The sequence below is a fragment of the Xiphophorus hellerii genome, chromosome 10 (assembly GCF_003331165.1).
Source record: "Xiphophorus hellerii strain 12219 chromosome 10, Xiphophorus_hellerii-4.1, whole genome shotgun sequence".
In the NCBI taxonomy this organism is placed as follows: Eukaryota; Metazoa; Chordata; class Actinopteri; order Cyprinodontiformes; family Poeciliidae; genus Xiphophorus; species Xiphophorus hellerii.
Window position 1 is genome coordinate 2,892,778 of NC_045681.1, and position 19,621 is coordinate 2,912,398.

Below are 19,621 nucleotides of genomic sequence, written 5' to 3' on the forward strand. Positions count from 1 at the left end.
TTTAAATTGACCAACACAAATATATTTTGTACACATCCTTCAATGGAACATTTGTTTTATATACATACATATATATATATATATATATACAGTATGTAAAATTATGTTTTTTTTTAAAAAAAAGCAGATAGTTTGCAGCTTAGAGACAAAAAGATGAACTTTATAAAATGAGTAATTATTACACAGCAGATGCGATTTTTATTTTGGAAATGTTATGCACACATTGCATTAATAAACCTGGGAAAACTGGATCTATTTTTATTTTAAAACTGGTGATTTTACAGAATTTGAACCAGGTGAAACTAAAACAATACAATATGAGGAATTCTGGGTAAAATACATCTAAATTTTTTTATTTTATTTTAAGTGCAAATATGTATATTTTTTAGTTTTGTCAACAGATGGCCTTTATGAGTCGTTTTATCCCAGTTAACAATGAACTGATTAATCATAATTAATCATTTCAGCTATAAACTAAAGTTCGGTGAGACATCGTCGAGTATCGTCAGTTTAAAAATGTGCCTAATATTCAGTTTTCATGATCAGCATGACGCTTCCTCTACCGTGTTTCTGCACATCCTGAATCCAAACAGAAAGAAATTCAAAGCTTTTCTGTTTTTCTTAAGAATGTTTTAATGTTCCCTTATAGTGTTGCATTAAAAAGCATTACAATAGCAATAATAAAACAATAAGACAAAGTGATTTGTGTAAGGGTGAAAAGTCATTAAGTAACAGAAACCTGGAAATATATTTAACATCTGATGGACATCTGGAGAGCAGCACTGCTGTCACAATGTACCCATAAATAAATATTTTGCATTGTTATGGCACTAATTTAACGCACATGTAAAACATTAAAATAAACAGCAGTGGAAATGAAACAGATCTGTAATAGAAACACATGGATAACCTACAGATCATTTACTGTTTTTATATATGCATATATAAAAATCTGATTTACACAAACAGGAAGGAAATCACAGACTTCTGAGCTTTTCAAAACAAAGGCTCCCAGTTTGGCATGGTAGAAAATGACATTTTCTCTTTCACCTTAAAAGCTCACAAGCAAAACTTCTCAGTCAAACCGGAGAAAGTCCGCGGCTTTACTTTACACAACGGAAAGTCAAACAGATTATTCCCTGCAGTGGAGCGACTTCAGGATCTTCTGTCCCAGCACTGGACGGGTTTGGATGAGAAACTGGCTTTTTATTTTAAATTATAACTACAAACATCAAGATAAATATTATATAGCTTCATTTTGTTAAACTAGTTGTGCACATTTTCTTTCTCCACACACACACAAAGTTACAGCCGCATCGATAAAAACATCATTTTCATCGTTCTACGCCATTCAAAGAAACTATTTAAACAAGAAAAACGAAAATCCTCCACCTGACGTTATAGGTCCCCCTGTGTGAAGAACAACTCAAAGTTTTCACACGTTTTTCCCAGCATCCTTTGCATCTACTTGTCTTTTTTGACCTCAGCTTTGCTCCGCTCCTTGTTGGGCTCCTTGTAGACGGGGTCCAGCAGATGGAGCAGATCATGCATGGCTGCCCTGATCTTACTGCCGAAGACATGGGCGTCCTTCAGGGGAGACGGCAAGAAAACATTTCCGTTAGAGAGAAGAGACGGTCTGCTTTTCAAAAGAATCTAAACTGAATGCTTCCCTGTAGGGCTGAACTGATTAATCAATGATTTAAATAATCGTCAACTAATTAAGGAATCGATTAATAATTGATTGATGAAAAAAACAAACTCAGAACCGTAATAAAGTCAAAATCGTACACAGAAATCTATAACTTCTGCATTTAATGTAAATAAATCCTCTATTTGTAAAACACAAGCTGAAAAGTTCCTTGTAAGTTAGTACACTGGAATTAAGACAAAACTAAGAACTAAACTAAAAATACATGCTAAGATTTTGTGTGTTTCCAGTGCACTGACTAAATTAAATTAATTAAATAAATTTAAAGTTAGACTCACAGTGTCAGAACACGAGTGTTTACATGAGATGTGGAAATTAATCAAGTTCTCTGCCAAAAACATGTAAGAAACTCCATAACCATCATCAGCCACCTGAAAGAGACAGATCCCAGTTACACTCAGGATGACGGAGGGAGGAAAAAACAATATTAATGTAGTGATAAAAGTTTAATAACGACAAGACAACACTGGATAAAACACTATTTGTTTGTAGATAGAAACAAAAAGGATTAAATTTCTGCCAAAACAAACCAGCTGAAAATTTCAGATTAATTTCAGACATTTTCTAGAAATAAAATTGAAAATTTATGAGTTAGAAAAAAAAAAACGGACAAATTTTGAGCTTAATCTCAGAAATTTTCAAAAAGATAGAACATTTCTAAGTTTCAAAAGTAAAATAAAAAACTCACAAATTTTCAGATTCATTTCACAAATTAAAAAAAACAAACAATAAAAAGCCAGAAATTTTGAGTTTGAAAAGTAAAACATGTTCTAGAGAAAAACTCAAATTTTGAGATTAATCTCTGAAATTTAAATAATAATAAAAAAAAAACAAAGGTAGGAAATTTCTGGATTTCAAAAGTAAAAGAAAATCTTGAGATTATTCTCACAGATATTCAGAAAAAAAAATCTGAGATTTATGAGTTTGAAAAGTAAAAAATGTTCCCCCCAAAAAACTCAAATTTTGAGATCAATTTCAGAAAAAAAAATCAAACATTTTTGGCTTTTAAAACTCAGAAATTCACACAGTTTTTTTCAATAAATTTCTGATATTAATATTGTATTTTGTGTTTCTAAGCATTGAGGGCGATACCGACAGGCCCAAAGCCGCCTCCACAGGAGATGAACTCTGGGTAGTTAACCAAGTCGAACAGCTCCGCCTGCTGGACGGGAGTCTGACTCGTCGACAGTCTCCACGGCTCAGACAGAACCTGAAACGCGCACAAACCTTGTTTTTAGTCGACCTGGCCTCAGGTACTGCCTCCTGGAGGGAAATGATTTAAACTGAACAGAAACCTCTTTCAAGAAGGGAGAGTCCACTCCCAGGTATTTGGAAACCACGTAGAGGCAGAACAGGTGCCGATCGATCCCGGCTCCGGTCATCGCCATTCGGTACAACTGTTGGTGTTTTTCTGACGCGCCGTGGAACAAACGCCGGCACACGTCTGCTGCCTGATTACATGTGTTGAAATAACAAAAACTGATTGGTTTACAAGAAAACTACCAAGCAGAGAAGCAGCTTTAGCGTGACGTTCCCACCTCTCCGCCTTCTAGCGCTCGAACGAAGGCGCTGCTCTCACTGGAGCAGGAGCGAACCGTCTCCGTCCTGCCCTCCCGGAACAGGCGGGTCATGGACGCTTCGTACGTCAAACAGAAGGTCCCTCGATCCTGGACAGGGAAACAAACCACAGCCGCACTTTACTTAATCAGAACCTGTGTGGCAACATGAAGTGAGCAAAAAAAAAAAAAAAGATCAGGAAAAGCAACAGATAAGGCACTGACCTAAAAAACAAAATCACTGACATTTATCAATCAAGTTTATTGGTATAGCACATTTCAGCAACAAGGCAGCTCAAAGTGCTTTACATCATAAAAGTACTAAAATCAACAACTGAAACATTACATTTTACCAAGTTCAGTCCTTAGACAACAAAACGTTGGCTAGTTTTTCCACTCTAAACAGCCAAGGTTTTAAGTCTAGATTTAAAGGAACTCAGTGTTTCAGCTGTTTTACAGTTTTCTGGACGTTTGTTCCAGATTTGTGGTACATAGAAGCTGAATGCTGCTTCTTTTTTTTGGTTCTGGACCTGAACCAGAACCAGAAGACCTGAGAGCTCTGGAAGGTTGATACAACAGCAGCAGATCTTTAATGTATTTTGTTGCTAAGCCGTTCAGTGGTTTATAAACTAACAACAGTTTTTTAAAGTCTATTTTCTGAGCTAAAAGGAGAACTGGGGAGATGTGGTTTTAGTCAGGATGCATTTAACAGCAAAACAACTCAAAAACGTCCCTGGAGGAGTTCAGGTGTGTGTGTCTGTGTGTCGTCCTTCAGTGAGCGACTCACCCTGAAGTAAGCCAGCTGAAGAGCCATCTGTACAAAAGCATCAGGACTGACGCGGCACTTCTTTATCTTTCCTTTGCCGAATTCTCGGAAGGAGAAAACATGGAAGTCGACGTCGTCAGCCAGAGCCTGGGCGACCGCCAGAGAGCGGGAGATCTGCTCCTCGCACTGAGACAGGAAACGGAGAGACGGTTAACTAAAAACAGCCGCTACTGGGGTTTCAACAGCCAGGCTTTTCCATCTCATGTCAACCTTAGTGGTTAAACCGGGAGTCTTTAGACGGGAACCAATCAGAATTTGTGTCGAATTTTCAGCTTTGATCTGATTTTAGCTGAATTCTAAAATCTATTCTGGACAACTCTACGGCAAATTTTTAATTTCTCTTAATTACGAGAATCACAAAGTCATATTTTTACTCCAACATGAAAAATAACAAAAAAATAAAATGAGAAATGTTGAGCAAAGTTTTGCAGGTAATATTTAATAGAAATCACTGTAACTCATCTGCATCAAATTATTATGAGTAACTTGGATAACTAATGAGCTTTTCTTCTCATCACAAGAAATGTTCATAATTTTAAGATTTTTATGGTAAAATTGTGCCTTTTTCTGCTAATATTCTGAATTCCACAATTCAGAGGGCTGATTGATATAAAATCCACTTTTAGAAAATATTTTCTGCAATTTTTTTTCAGAAAAGAAATCAGGAAATTAAAAAACACAATTAAAATCTTTTTTTTCTTCATATCTGGTACAAAAGCAAATTTGAGATTTTATTATTAAGCCTAATCGTCCCACCCTATCACATCCTAACAAAAATCATATCTAAAACAGATCTTCGTAATCGCAACATTGCAAACATTAATACTGCAATAATGATATAGTTATCAATAACTATAATGATATAGGTTTTTTCTTTATCACTTTTGCATCAATTTTCCAGGTTTTTCTCTTAATAAAAACCTCCTGCCTTCACGTTTCACAGCATCGTTTATAAAACTGGTAAGAAACGGAAAGAACTTCAAACCTCTGAGCAAATTTCCCAGCTGAGTTTCTGCGGTGGAGGCAGCAACAAGTCGACCTCTCCCTTGCAGTGTCCCTCTTCGTTGTAGCCGAGCTGGAAGCTGTCGGCAGCGAGAACGAACTGCAAACACACAGCGTTTACTGCGACCCGATTGGCTGCAGGCTGGAGTCAGACAGCATCACATGGCAAACTCTCCTCACCTCCCACACATGGGCGACTACCGGCGCGTCCGCCCACGAGTGCTCTGCGTTGATCCCACTCTTCCCATTCTTGTAGTAAACGACTGTAAAGGATTTATCGAACCACCTGGAAGAGACCGGCATGAATACCTGAGGAAATTTACACCTGCATGGCAACATGCAGGCCTCAAACACAACAACTGTGTTTACTTCAAGCTTTTACTTTAAGGGGTGTCCAAACTTTTTGTCACGTGGGTCAAAATCGTCATGTCTGAAAAAAATGGAGCTCTGGAAAAAATTAAGAGACCACTTGAGATTGTAAGTTTCTCTGCTTTTACTTTGTTTAGGTATATGCAAAATAAAATGAACTTTGTTCTTTTATTCCAGTGGTTCCCAAAGATTTTCTGGGCCTCCCTATGAATTACAATAAAATCCCCCCCAAAAAAGAAAATAAAATCAACTGGTCACAAACATCGTTCAACCAGACATAAACCTAAACACAAACTTTGTTTTCAAACTCCACTGAAGTTTATTTCACACTTCATGTTGCAACAAAACAAACTACAAACCATCTTTACAATGAAACACTTTTGTGTAACTGTTTTTTTTCATCCATACCACTTTCCGTGCCCCCGTGCCACGGCACTGCGCCCCCCACTTTGGGAACCACTGTTGTATTCCATGAACTACTGACAACATGTCTGAAATTCAAAGCAAAAATTTAGTATTTATCTGCAGAAAATGAGAAATAGTGAAAATAATGAAAAGGATGCAGTGCTTTCAGGCCTTAGATAATGCAGAGAAAACAAGTTCATAATTATTTGGAAACAACAATATTAATGTTTTAACTCAGGAAGAGTTCAAGAATCAGTATTTGGTGGAATAACCACCAGGTTTTCAATGGGGTTCGGTGCAGTGGCTCTTCATTTTTTCCACAACAGATTAACACTTTTGCTTGCTTCAAACATTTTCCATTACAGGAAGATTTTAATATGTCTGTAGTAATTTTGTCCAATTTAAAAACAGAAAGGATCCATTTGTGTCATTTTGTGCTTCAGGCTGTTTTTTACCTGTCATAGCAGTTTCCATGCAACAAGGACTTGGCGTAGCGGTCCAGACCTTCTGGTGAATTGTCGGCCATCATGCCTCGCTCGTCGTCGTCCAGCACCACGAAGAAGGCCGCCTTCTCGATGCAGTCCAGAGAGCGTTTATTGACGCCGCTGCTGAAATACTCCTGCCTGGCTTTCGCCCAGGCGATTCTGGTTGACATTCAAAGGAAAAAGTGAGATTACACAAACGGTGTCGTCAGATTTAGAAACCGTTTGGCTTCTTGAACTCACCTTTCCCCGGCGGTAAGAGCTCCTAGTTTGGCCTCTCCTTTGGACGGCGGCGTTGAGTTGTCGAGGATCCGTTGAATCTGGAACTCGATCTCCCGGGGCGACAGGATTCTGCCGGCCTGGTACACCCTGAGGCGGAAGTATCGACCTTTGTGGTAAACCACGATGTAGTCGCTGTCCTCCCAGTGCTGAACAGTATCTATGAGGAAGCATAGAAGACGGACGCTGCAGCAGAGTTGGTGTTTAGGGTTTTGAAATATCTAAATATTCTGGGATTGAATTTCCCTGATTATGCAACATAACAATTGAGATTGTGTAACAAAAATAAAATCATATATATGTACTTTTATGTTGTTAACATTAAATTTACATTCATTGTGGATTTAGAGTAGAAACTATAAGGTAAATCATTTCAAGTGTAGTTTTTAGTTTCAAATGACATGAAAAATTTAAAATAAGTATGTTTTTATTAGTATTTATCAAATCATAACCACAGTTATAGAGGAAACGCCTTATGAAGTCATTATGCTGTTAGTTGCCTAAATTATTTGAAAATTTAAAGCCTTAAAACAAAATGAATTTCTATTTTTAGAAACAAAAGATTTTGTTCCTAAAGCTTACCATCGTACTTAGAGGTAAATGTATAAAAAGCCTTAAAATAAAATGTATTTCTATTTGCAGAAGCTTTCAAAGCTTTCTTGGGGATTTCTTGTCACCTTCCTGAAATAACGGCCTTAGTAATTTTTTTTATCAAGTGATTTTTGAAGAAAAAAACAAAAACAAAAATCACCGCTTCCTTTTTGCCAAAAAATCTAGACCAAAGAAAAAAATAATAAGTTTTGGCAAAAAATAAAAAAAGAAATGAACTATTATTTTAGGAAGGTGACAATATGAAATGTTTAGCATATTAGCACAATGGACAAGAAAGGGTGAGAATGGCACAGATGGTAAAAATCATCCTGCATTTAAAGGAGAGAGCAGCTTATGTGAACATATGAAAACTACCTGTTAGCGCTCCGGGGATTCGACAAGTGTCAAACATCCGCTCAAACTGATAGGAGCAGCAAGGAACTGCAGACCTCAACAACCACTGAGCAGAACGGAGAGAGACAGCCAGAGCAAACCAAGACGGCAGGAGAAATGTCACAAATAAAAGAGCGTTGGGACGGAAAGAAAGGGGACCAGGGAGGAAGAAATGGAGTGAAGAGAAGAAAATAAGACATCAGTTAAAGACAGACCACCTTTCAGAAGCAGACAGGTAAGAAGTGACGGAGCAGACACCGCTTGAAGCACTGAACACTATCCTCAGCAGAGCCTGAAATCCTTCAGCGTTCCTCTGATTTTTTTTGTTTTCCTCAGAACAAAAACTCGGCACTTTTGGGTTCCGATGTGTGTGTTTTAATCTGTTTACCCGTCTCCTCCCCGGGAATTCGTGTGGTGTTGTAAATCCTCTCACACTGAGCTGAGCACAGAGGAATGACGGTGCCGGGGACGCGACTCTGGGAAACGGAGGAGAACACGAAGGCGTGGAAACGACAGAGCGATGCAGGTTTAAGAAAATATTTTTTTTTAAGCAATGAGAGAAGAGAAAGAGGGAAGGAAAAGATAAAAGAAAAGATTCAAAGAAAAGTAGAGAGATGAACATGGGATGAGGATGTGAGGGAAACGTCTCAAACATGAAATCTGTAATAAATCAAGATCCAGATCTGCTATAAATGAAGAAAAACAACCAAGAGTTGAATGATGGGCAGAAATTAAAGCAGGGGTGTCCAAAGTGTGGCCTGGGGGCCATTGGCAGCCCTCTGAACAACTTAAAGCGGCCCACTGACTTGACCACAGTTCAAGAATTGCCTAAAAATTGGTTTGCCGGTTCAGGCAGTTGTTACAGATCCACATTTTAAATCAGTTTTGGTGAAATTTTCACTGATGCCAGGCTTTTAAAAACAAACAACAATATGTTTAAAATCTTAAAATGAAAAATGTAATGTGCAACACAAAGTATTCATCCAGTTTATCAGTAATAGGGACCAAAAATATCCAGTGACTTTTACTGAAAAGCAGACTTGGGGAAGCCCGTTTAATAAGAGAGAGATCCACAAACTGTTGTTGTCGCTAAAAAGACCAAAAAATCCAGAAAAAGATTTAAAAAAATTATGATACAGTTTGATGTTTTGTTTAGATTTTTTGATTGTTTTTAATCTGGCAAACCTGTAAAACCCTTTAGATCTACAGAGAACAACAGAAATCTGACTGCTTTGCTTACTGCATTAAAATATTACGTTTAGTTTGTTTATTTACCAAATTAAAATGAAAAATACAATAGTTTTTTGCAATTTATAATTAAAAATACCAAAACTTTTGTGGCCACCGCAGCAGTTGCACCTTGACATATTTGGCCCCCGTGTCAAAACGTTTGGACGCCCCTGCAGTAAAGTGTGAGACCACACAGAGAACTTTATACATGTAACACAGTTTAGCAGCAGAAAACATCCCAAAAGATCTGCTGCCACATCACAAAAATAAACCAACAAATAAAACATGAGTAAAGGAGGACAAAACTTACAGGTTTAATCTCCTCTTTGTTGAGTTTCCTGCGGTACAAGAAGAAGGCGTGGATGGTGTTCCCGGCTCTGGCTGCCTGGATGGGTGTAGGAGTCACATACTGGAAGTCCTGAGGAGCGAAGGAGGAGCAAGTGGTTTAACAAGGTCATTAGATTCATTATTTAATTACATAGATTTTAACTTGTTAGTTTAAATGCATTTTTTTAGTAACCGTTCACAAATAAAACAAAGTGACACCAAAAAACGGTCAGAAAAAAATATTCAAAAGTCCTGAGTAGGAACCTATTCATCCGTTTCCTGTAGACGTCTAAATCTGACGCACAAGCAACATCCTCAAATAGCAATAAGACAAAAAAAAAAAAACTTTCCTCGGCTAACTGGGGCTTCATCTTTGCTTCAAAAAAAAAAAAAATATATATATATATATATATATAAATTGGTTTTGATTTTGGAAATATTAATTTGATCTTTCATTACAATCCACAGCATGCCTCAATGGCATGTAATAAAAAATAAATATACAAATATAAATTGTAAAATACTCTAAAAGAACGTACTGTATCTGTAAATTATTTAAGGCCCAATACTGACCCCTTCAGGATCAATCAGGTACTAGATGAGCAATTATAAATTGCAGGCCGTTTAAATAATGTCTGACCAATGAAGTTCTACTCTAGCAGCATATTAAGAATTTTATAATTATCTGTGTCAAATCTGTCTTTAGATCAATAAATATTCTAATTTCTTGCTTTCAGTGGTCGATGCAGTTTATGACTTGCAGCAACGAAGATGATTCATAGAAGCGTTTCCTTCATAAAACTGTAGTATCTATAAAATACTTAGCCATTTTTAAATATAAATAAGTGTAAATACCATGCCATAATAGTTACTGTTGACCATGATGGGGCTCCGTCCTCGTAGGTAGACGTATTCCTCCCACCAGTCACTAACCTGAAATGTGCCAAAACATTCACAGCAGACATCACAAATGTATTATTTATTTAGGCAAGATAAATAATTCAAACCACAGAAATCCTGCAAATCTATTTATTATTAATAGAACTTCTTTTTTCTTTTGACTTGGACATCTAAGTAGCCACGCTTTGATGGAGCGTCACTCACGTAGTTTGAGGCCCAGAGCGCTTTGAGTTTGAGGTACCACTGCAGGCGTTTACCGAGGCTGCTCTCGAACTCAGCGGCCAGCTTGTTTGTGCGCTCGTACTCTGCATCGTCCACCAGGGGGCGCACTGATTCAAGATACTGCAGAGGAGAGGATACACTATCATTTGATCTGATTCAGAGGAATAAAGGCTTTTAAAGTCCCTTTACGGACAACTCTGCCTTTTTATCAGCTTGTGAGTTTCTGTCAAATACATTTAAATTAGAATACTGGGCAATAATTAGGCTAATTTTATTCTGGAAGTCATAACTTGTACATAAACAGTTTTATATTTCTATACATTTTTCAACACATTAAAAATTAAAAAAGTTACACAAACACCGTCAGTGAACGGAGAATGAAGCCGACATTCAAGCAACACATTTGATGAGTTAGAGTCATAAAAAATCAGCGACCAGAAAGTCAAACAGGATTAAAGAAACTTGGTTTTGCTTTATTCTTTCAAAGCTTTCAGCAAACATCTCAAGTAAAACTCCTGGATTTGCAAATCTAGGAAATCAGCTGGAAATTTCCCGTAGGATGTTAAGAGACAGAGAAAACTACTGTTTGTCTAACGAGTTTAATAAACATCCAGCATTGGTGAAAACTGTTTTGAAAATGCCACCATCATATGTTGTTGACCCCTTTCACTGCAGAAAGGCTGCAGGTAATGACAGCAATTCAGTTGCTAGATGTAGGAGTGATCAGTCCATTTTGTAAAAAAAAAAAAAAACCCAGCAGAATGGCTCACAGCAGCAGTTTGGAAAAACAGAACAAAACAAATCAAACATATTTAATCTGCCCGCTGTGTCATTAGCAAGCTATGCTAAACAGCAAAGCCAATTTAAAGAACATGATCTAATTTCAAGTGCAAAGCTTGATAAACTGCATTATAGACTGTGTACAATGCAGTGTAAAAATGTTATCAGACAAGATTTGTTCGTAAGTATTGGTTAATTGTGAAAACAATAATTGTCTCTTTGTTTTATGTAACTGTGGTGTAAATAATTGTGCGCTGGAGTCATTTACGAAAATGTTTTTTTTAATTATTTTTAGCTCGCAGCAAGAATGGCTAATTTGCAATGTTCGTTGGCTAATACTCAGTCTTGTATGTTTCAGTTTACCATGGCCAAAGTGATGGCAGTGGTCAGAGGCCACTCTTCAATAAACAAGTAAAAAAGAAAGAAGTTTGGTTATTGGAGCGTCGTTGTCTCCAATAACCATATTTCTCGATCTGGATTCCAGATCTGGACGCGAGGATTCCAGATTCCTCGCGTCCTCGAAACCTCAGGGCGAGGACAGCACACTCTGCATCATAATATCTCACCCTCTTGACTGTGTCCTTCACGGCAGGCACAGGCAGGTTTGGCAGCGATCCCTGGTAGCTGTAGAGCAGAGGCTTCCTGCCAGAGAAGATCCGCACCAGAGCCTGGAACGTGACAAACAGACCCAAACTGGAGCAAATGGATCCAACTAGACGGTTTAATTTGTTAGTTACACAACAGTGTGTGGGGCCATTGCAGAAAGGAAAAAAATTAGTAATTTTCTATCAAAATATTAAGAAACTTTTCTAGAAAACTCAAATTTTGAGATTAATCTAAGAATTTATTTAAAAAAAAAAAAAAGGACATTTCAGTTTGAAAAGTCAAAAATGTACAAGAAAAAAATCTCAAATTTTAGATTAATCTTCAAAGTTTTCTACAAAAAACTAAAATATCAGATTTTTTTTTCTCTGCAAATTTTACATTTTTCAAAGTAGAAAATTTCCTTGTTTTTTCCTAGAATTTTGTTTGGGCATAAATTGTCTATTTTTTCCCCCCAATATAAAATGGCCATAATACATTGTTGATATCCTAATACAGACATATAGTATATATATGTACTGTATATATTTAAAATGATTTGATAACAAGAACAGATACATTTTTGATGTGTGAAAAATGCGTAGAAACCTAAACTACTCTCACACCCTCAAAATAATATAAATTTTAAATAAGTAGACAGAATAAGTTGTAAGTTATCCTGTACAAAGTGTCAGAACAGGTGAACTCTGGTTGGTTAGCAGGTGAGGAAGCAGAACTGACCACCCAGATTTTGGTGGTGGTGGACATCTTGCCGTGCTGCTCAAACATCCAGCGGTGGTAGGAGAGCAGCTGCTTGAGGCACAGCCGCATGGTGAAGATGAGCAGCAGCCACAGCATCGTGCTGAAGACCACAGCGGACACCACCGCTTGGCACTGCGTACTTATCTGGCTGCAAACCACAATGAAACACAGTGAGCAAGCTTTCAAAACAAAATCCTGATAACGCAACATCCAGATCTATAAAAGGGTTTTATGCAAATGTAGAAATTTAAAAGTGGACGGAACATTTGTTCAGTTACGTTTTCAACATGCAGCCATTTTATATTTCTCACGCCTGCATGTTTATGGAGAATCTTCATGGTAAATATCAGAAATCCTCCTTCCAACAAATAGTAAAGCAAAGGAAATATTATAATGTGAGCCTGTAATCTGTTTTAGTGTAATTTCCTGCTTCTTGTCTCAGTCGTAGTTGGACAAACACCTCAAACATTTTACCATGTTTTGTTTTCTCCATAATTAGGCACAGACCTCAATATTTCTGTTTAATCTCCACCATCTACGACTGTAACTGTAAATGTAGTGAAGAGCCAGACTTCATGGACTGTCAAAATAAAAAATGTAATGAAGCCAAGTATTTTGGAGTAATATTTAGCATTATTTGTTAAATGTATATCAATCCTATGAAATATGAATGCGTGATAATTATAAGACATAGAATGAATAAACAAGTACAGTTATCTGGAAAAGTATTCACAGCTCCTGAGCTTTTCTACATTTTTGATGTTACAATGGCAAACCTCCACGTATTTCATCTTTATTGAGCTTTTATGTGAAACACAGCGGAGATGTCATCATTCTCCGTCCTCAACCCATATTTCTATTCAAACTTGTTAAAGAGTTGCAAAAAACTTAAGACTTGGGCAAAAGTTCACCTTCCAGCAGAACAGAGCTGGACTGGTTCAGATCAAAGCACAATAATGTGTTAAAAATGGCCTAGTCCAAGTCCAAAATGCCGCTAACAGACAGTCTCCATCCGATATGGATGAGTTTGGGTTGAAGAAAGCAGGAGCCAGTCTGAGGATGTGCACATGCAGCTTTATAAAGTACTGACTCAGCAGAGCTGAACAAATACACTTCAGATTTTTACTTGTGAAAAAATGAAGACAGTGAAGCATTTTTCACTTCAAATCTCAATCAAATATTTGCTTGTAATAAGACAAATTGTAAATGTAGGGATGGGAACTGTAGTGTTTATTACACTTTACTGCCTTGAAATTGAGGTTTTTGTTAATCATCACATGACAAGTTGGCTTGAAGAACGTATACATTTGAAAAAGAGAGAAAAAGTTAAGTCAATTCTTTGAGTCGGAAAATAATCAAAAACATGAACTTCTATTTCTATGTCATATTGATGAATGTCAAATGGATTCATAGAGTTGGCTACCTGACAGGCAGGTGCTCCTGTATCTTGGCTATGAGTCCCATGGACGGGTCGGAGCGGGTGTACATGGTGGCCAGGATGGCGATCACCACAAACAGCCAAGAAGAAGGACTGGCAGGATACACACCTGAGATCACTCTGTTCTGTTAAGGTGAAAGGAAAAAAACATTTAATTGTTTTTCTGTCCTGGATCTGAAAGTTAAATTAAATATTACTATTATATTAATGTAGTTGTAAAGTGCTTAATGTTTTGGGTTTTTTTAGCTCTACATCAACTGTACATCCAAAAAGATTGGATTTTTTCCTTCAAATGAGCAGATTAGTTAGAATTTACAGACCTGTGATAATCAATAAAGTATACTTAAACAGTATTAATGATTTCGGGAAAAAATCGTATTAGAGTTACACTATTGGTAGCCGGACGTTCTATAATTATAAATGCTGAACGTGAAAATGTCTCAGTGTTTTCTGGAGGTTTTTTATTAGTTCTCTCTTTGTTTTTGGTCATTTCCCCCCATATTCTCTGTCCACTCCTTGCACCAGACTGTAAACAAAAAACAGGAAAACATAGATAACAGAAAACTATCAGGACAAAAAATAAAGACCATTTCCGCTAAACGGTGCTGGTGTGAATCGGTACTGAAGTGTCTTTAGAATATCAGTATAATTCTTTACCACAGGGGTGTCCAAACTTTTTGGCCAAAAAGGTCAAGTTGCAGTTACTGCGGGGGGCCAAGAAACCATTAGTATTTTCAATTATAAATTGCAAAAACTATTTTTTTTTTTTACTTTTACTTACTAAATGAACAAACTAAACATAATATTTTAATGCAATAAGCAAAGCAGTCAGATTTCTGTCTGACTGCAAACGTCTTGCAGGTTTGCCAGATTAAAAACAATCAAAAGATCAAAACGAAACAGCAAACCATATCCTAAATATTTCTTTTTTTCTGGATTTTTTTGTCTTTTTAGCCATAAGTCGTCTATGGATCACTCTTATTTTTCCCCCAATATTTTTATTAGAATTTTCTGTTATACAGATGTACAAAAAAACATTAAAAGAAATTTTTAAATAATTTTTAAAAAAGCACGGTGCAATCCCTCACCCCAAAACACCCCCAGAGCTCAGTCTGTCTGCACAAAAAAACAAAACAAAAAAGTAAGTTTACAATGTCACAGTGTTTGTTTATGGATCACTCTTACATTTTTACAAAGTATATTAAACAAGCGTCCCCAAGTCTGCATTTTAGTAAAAGTCGCTGGATGTTTTTGGTCCCTATACCTGATAAACTGGATGAATACTTTGTGTTGCATTTTCCATTCTAAGATTTTAAACGTCTATTGCTTTTTTTTAAAAATTTCACCAACACTGATTTAAAATGTGGATCTGCATCCCCCAGCAAACCAATTTTTAGGCTATTCTTGAATTGCGATCAAGTCAATGAGCCACTCAAAATTGTTGAGAAGACCACTAACGGCCCCCGGGCCACACTTTGGACACCGCTGCTCTTCCAATTGCTTTGTGGTCTTACCTCTGTTTTAAGCAAGAGTTCAGAACTGGCTGAAGTTCAATAGGACCTGCTTATTTTAAACCGTTTTGTCACATATTCCAAAAAGCAGCAATAAAATAAAAGCTTTAACAGTTCACCACTCCTCTACCTTGACTCTGATGATGCGCTTCTTCCACGAACGAACCCCGGAAAGGTAGATCTCAGAGAGCGCCTGGTGGGACAGCCGCAGGTCGATGCCGTCTGGAGTGACGGTGAACTGGAAGGCCACAGCCTGGTGGGCCTCCGCCATGGTCACAGCGGCCGGACAGAGGACCTGATGGAGAGATCCGCGACACGACAGCAAACATTAAAAAAAGAAGAAAAAACCCATCTCAGACAAGACAAATACCAAAACTAGTGGCCTCAGGCGCAAACAGCAGCCATGAAAAAATGTTTGACATTCTTCAGAGATCGTTAACTTCTGGCACGAGTCTATTCTGTAAACAATCCTTTCTAAATATCTGATAGTAAAACCATGACGGATGATTAGATTCTGTTCAGATTTGATGTTATTGTCCAGATGAAAGAGAAAGAGATTCTTTTAGATCAAATAGACATCATATCAAAAGGGGAAAAAGCTAAATTATAGCAAGATTTAGTTTGAGATTATCAAAGTTTGATCTGAATTTCTGCTTAGAAGCAACAAAATGAACAGATAAGACGACTAATCAGCCGAATTCCTTGAAATGACGCATAAAACGAATACCAGGACACCAAACACAAGTTACAAGAACAGGGGAAGGAAAGAAATGTAAATATTTTACATCCCTTAGGTTTGTTAATAATTAACTCTTATCAAAAGTCAGTCATTGACTCATTGAAAATCTCCTTAAAGTGCATTTTTGAGGTTCTTTACAATGGTAGAAACAAAAGAAAAAGTCCTGCTGTTAATCAATTTGAACAATAAACAAAACTTTGATAACGAGGATCAGTTGAAATTGATGTAACTGACTCAGAATAAATGGATTGAACTAACTTTTTATTATTGTAAAGTGTGTTGAGACGACGTGTTGTGATGTTTCTATATAAATGGAATGAACTGAATAGAAAGGGTTTTATTTAAGATCCTAATATCTATAATCAAACATCTGATTCATGTTGCTGCTTTTTCATTTATGTTTGAAGTTTCCAGGTGACTTAAAAAGGCAATCGTTGGACACGATTTTATTTAGGGGCATCAGAGTTGTGAATGCCACTGACTGGATGCTGATGTGATCAGGAACGGTATGTTCAGGGCAATTCCTGCTTCTCTTCACAAAAAGAAATTGATTCTTTTTATCCCTTTATAAATAGGTTATGGATAATGGCCTGAGGTTTAGTCACCATTAACAACATGAAGAAAAACAGATGCTCATGCGTTTCCCACCAACGTGTTCCATGTTGTGGTAACATGGCCGACCCCAAACAGCAGATTTCAGCACCGGTTACCTCGTCTAGCTTCCTCAGCGCTCAGAGACGCCACAGTGGCTGTGTTAGCAGACAGAAACACGGAGATACAGTCTGAGAGAGACGCCTCTGCTTTGATGAAGCTGCAGATGTGGCTTCATTTATACGGCGAGGAGAAAACAAGAAGTCAAACAAACAAATATTTGACAGTGAATAATTTAAGATAAGGAAGAAAGAGACTGAAGGTGGTTTTATTGGGTTTTCAAACTCAAAAATTGAGAAAGGATGCATGAATGGAGCAAAGCTTTTAATTTCAGAAACTGACAAATAGTTAAGAAAAAAAAAAAACACGGGTTCTAGGTTGGTTTGCTATCAAACAATCTCAGAGTACAAGTGGGTAAGAGCTTGTGCACAGGGCCGCTGGTTCAAATATTAAAACATTGGGACCCATTTTGCCCTAATAAAGCCTGAAACTCTGATGAACATTTGTGGATTTTAGGTGAGGCAAAGTAGTGAATAATGTTGCGGTAGAAGGAAAACAATACATGATTTTATGTTTTATTTTTCTTTTAATTAAAAATCTAAAAGAAACATGGCATGCATCTGTTTTCAGCCAACCTGTGTCCTGACATTATCACTTTAGTTTGAAGTGTATTAATTTATTTGCACATTAATCAGCATTTCTGTAAATGCACAGAATTAGCCAAAAGAATATTTTTCATCTGTTGTCCTCGAACAATGAGTAATTTGTCTTGTTGAAAACAGAGGTTATACAAAACAAGGTTAAAACGACAACTACACACATTTTGTCAACAAATACAATAACAAAGTGAAAGGGAAGGTGACTTTATAGAACCTATAGGAACAGTACTTATTTAAATAAGTAAAATCAAACATACATAAAACACCACAAAGACATACACATGAAACGCAAAAAATTCGCAAAACACATACAATTTTCATTCTGCCTCACAAATAAGCCCCACTATGTGTTGGTCTCTCACATAAAATCCCAAGAAAGGATTTGGATAACATCCATAAGGAGCTGCAGGTTCCGGATAAAAGGTGTGAATAATACAAGATGCAACTGAAAAATTACAAGAACCCAACCTCAGTTGGGAAGCGCCCTTAGCAGGACTGAGGGAAGGGCTTGAATAAACTGGGACAAAGGTAAATGCCTCTGAGGCAATTAGATCACTACAGTGTCTACATGGAAAAATACACAAGAGATGCATTTCAGATCAAACAAACATCAGTAAAAATCTAAATTCACACGCAACAGGATGACTTTACAGTAGTCGAGTAGCACTAAACTTAAAAAAAAGTTTTTTTTGCATAAATAAAAAAAATATCAGGGTGAATTAAGATAAATGATGTAACTTTTCTTTGTCAAATACAAGCTAAAATTGAAGACTCGAATTTCATGTAGAGATGCGGAACTCAATTGAAATTATAATTGGCAAATTTTCCTTTGGTTGGCTCAAATACTAAAATAATCTATTTTTTTTTCTTCCTTTGTTAAATGCAGCAAATAAAAATAAATCTCACTATTAAGGTTAGAAATGCACCTGTTAACAGAACATATTTTTTGATAACTAATTTTTTGATGACGCATAAATGGAGTTAGCCTTGCAGTTCTTTAATTTTCTTTAATAATCTTTAATTTTCTGTTGGATTTAGAACTACTACGGCTACCAAACAACCTCTACTCCATGTTTTTCTCTTTCTACAGCCTGTCAAAGTCAGAACAAGCAGGTCAGACCTCAAAGTAAAATGGAAAGTAGTACTGGTCAGGAAAAGCCTGATTGGTGTGGGTCTGGTTTTATGGATCCATGGCAATCAGGGCAAAACACAACACAGGTCTGTCTCCAGAGTTAACCTCTTAAATAAACTTTCCTTTCAGAGATGAATGATAGGAAGATGGAAAAAACAACAAAAAACCACAATTACCTACAGACCTGTGTGCTAATTCCAAATATTTACGCCATGACTCTTCCCATTACTGTGTCAATAAGCAAAACACTCCCCTATATTGTTGCTAGCAACATATGGGCTACTTAAAACACTTACAGTAACATTCAGAGCCCTCATAATTTGATTAATCCCTTTATGTGGAAATATAGGTGTTCCCCAATCGTGGAGGAATAATTATGAGTGTAAGCTCTTTCAATGGCAATCAAACGATATAAGTCAAGTGTAATGTGCTGTGACCCTTCCGGAGCAACAAGAGTGTTGCTCGGATCAGTGAATTTTCAACTGACAGCAGCTGATGTTTCAACTCTATTGGTGGAGATGGGTCAGGTATCGCTTTAACAGGTAATTCAGGCTAACCGACAATGAGACCAACCGCGTTCTCCAAGTCATCTCGAAGTAGAGTGGATTTTAACGTAGAAGAGCAGCAGAAACGCTTCGTCTTTGTCCGAGGTAATAAATTCATACTGGCCTTTTATACGTTTACCAACGTAGGGCGGTTAAACCGAGCCGTCGCTAAAAGTGACAGCCGAGTCAACGCTAGCTGATGCTAGTGCTGCCTAGCCGGAGCGCCCATCCCCAAACGGCTACCGATAAGGTTTGCTAGTGCTCTGCCGGAGAGGCGGCCTCTCCCCCGCGGCGCGTCTTTCACTCACTTGTTTTTATTAAAAGAGGCGAAATGTCCAGGATTCAGTGAAGCTGGAACAGATTATTAACTTCTGACGTCGTCCCCGGCAGAGTCCCGTCGCTGTCAGCCTTCCTCCTCCGCGACTGCGCTCCACAACTGATGCTCGCTGGGATGAGTGGATGCTGCCTTCAAAGAGTGTCGGAAATTTGGTAATTAAGGCTTGAAGGTCGCTCCTGAACCGAAGCGCACGAT

At 37.4% G+C, this 19,621-nt stretch overlaps 1 protein-coding gene across 2 annotated transcripts; it reads right to left on the reverse strand.

Annotated features, from left to right (window-relative positions):
• Positions 1-608: 608 nt before the first annotated feature.
• On the reverse strand, positions 609-19,547 carry LOC116727658 (carnitine O-palmitoyltransferase 1, liver isoform). Of its 2 annotated transcripts, none has more exons than XM_032575234.1 (19): positions 19,398-19,547; positions 15,494-15,658; positions 13,838-13,977; positions 12,394-12,562; positions 11,637-11,738; positions 10,273-10,410; positions 10,024-10,101; positions 9,152-9,259; positions 7,594-7,678; positions 6,592-6,787; positions 6,322-6,510; positions 5,273-5,378; positions 5,076-5,192; positions 4,052-4,216; positions 3,247-3,375; positions 3,004-3,159; positions 2,805-2,918; positions 1,987-2,079; positions 609-1,587 (listed from the first exon to the last, which is right to left on the reverse strand). In XM_032575234.1, the coding sequence occupies exons 2-19, from the start codon at positions 15,632-15,634 to the stop codon at positions 1,465-1,467; spliced, it is 2,349 nt and encodes a 782-aa protein (XP_032431125.1). In that variant the 5' UTR covers positions 15,635-15,658; positions 19,398-19,547; the 3' UTR covers positions 609-1,464. The 2 variants fall into 2 exon arrangements, with proteins under 2 accessions (XP_032431125.1, XP_032431124.1); XM_032575233.1 differs by lacking the exon at positions 7,594-7,678 and adding an exon at positions 8,000-8,087.
• Between the last annotated feature and the right edge of the window lie 74 nt (positions 19,548-19,621).

Bases quoted from the DNA above. Each gene is read 5' to 3' on its own strand.
- LOC116727658 (XM_032575233.1), bottom strand. From the start codon at position 15,634: ATGGCGGAGGCCCACCAGGCTGTGGCCTTCCAGTTCACCGTCACTCCA. The intron at 10,411-11,636 runs GTGAGATATTAT...TCTCCTCTGCAG, and splicing joins TGAAGGACACAGTCAAGAGG to TATCTTGAATCAGTGCGCCC. The intron at 3,160-3,246 runs GTGGGAACGTCA...ACATGTAATCAG, and splicing joins GAGCGCTAGAAGGCGGAGAG to GCAGCAGACGTGTGCCGGCG.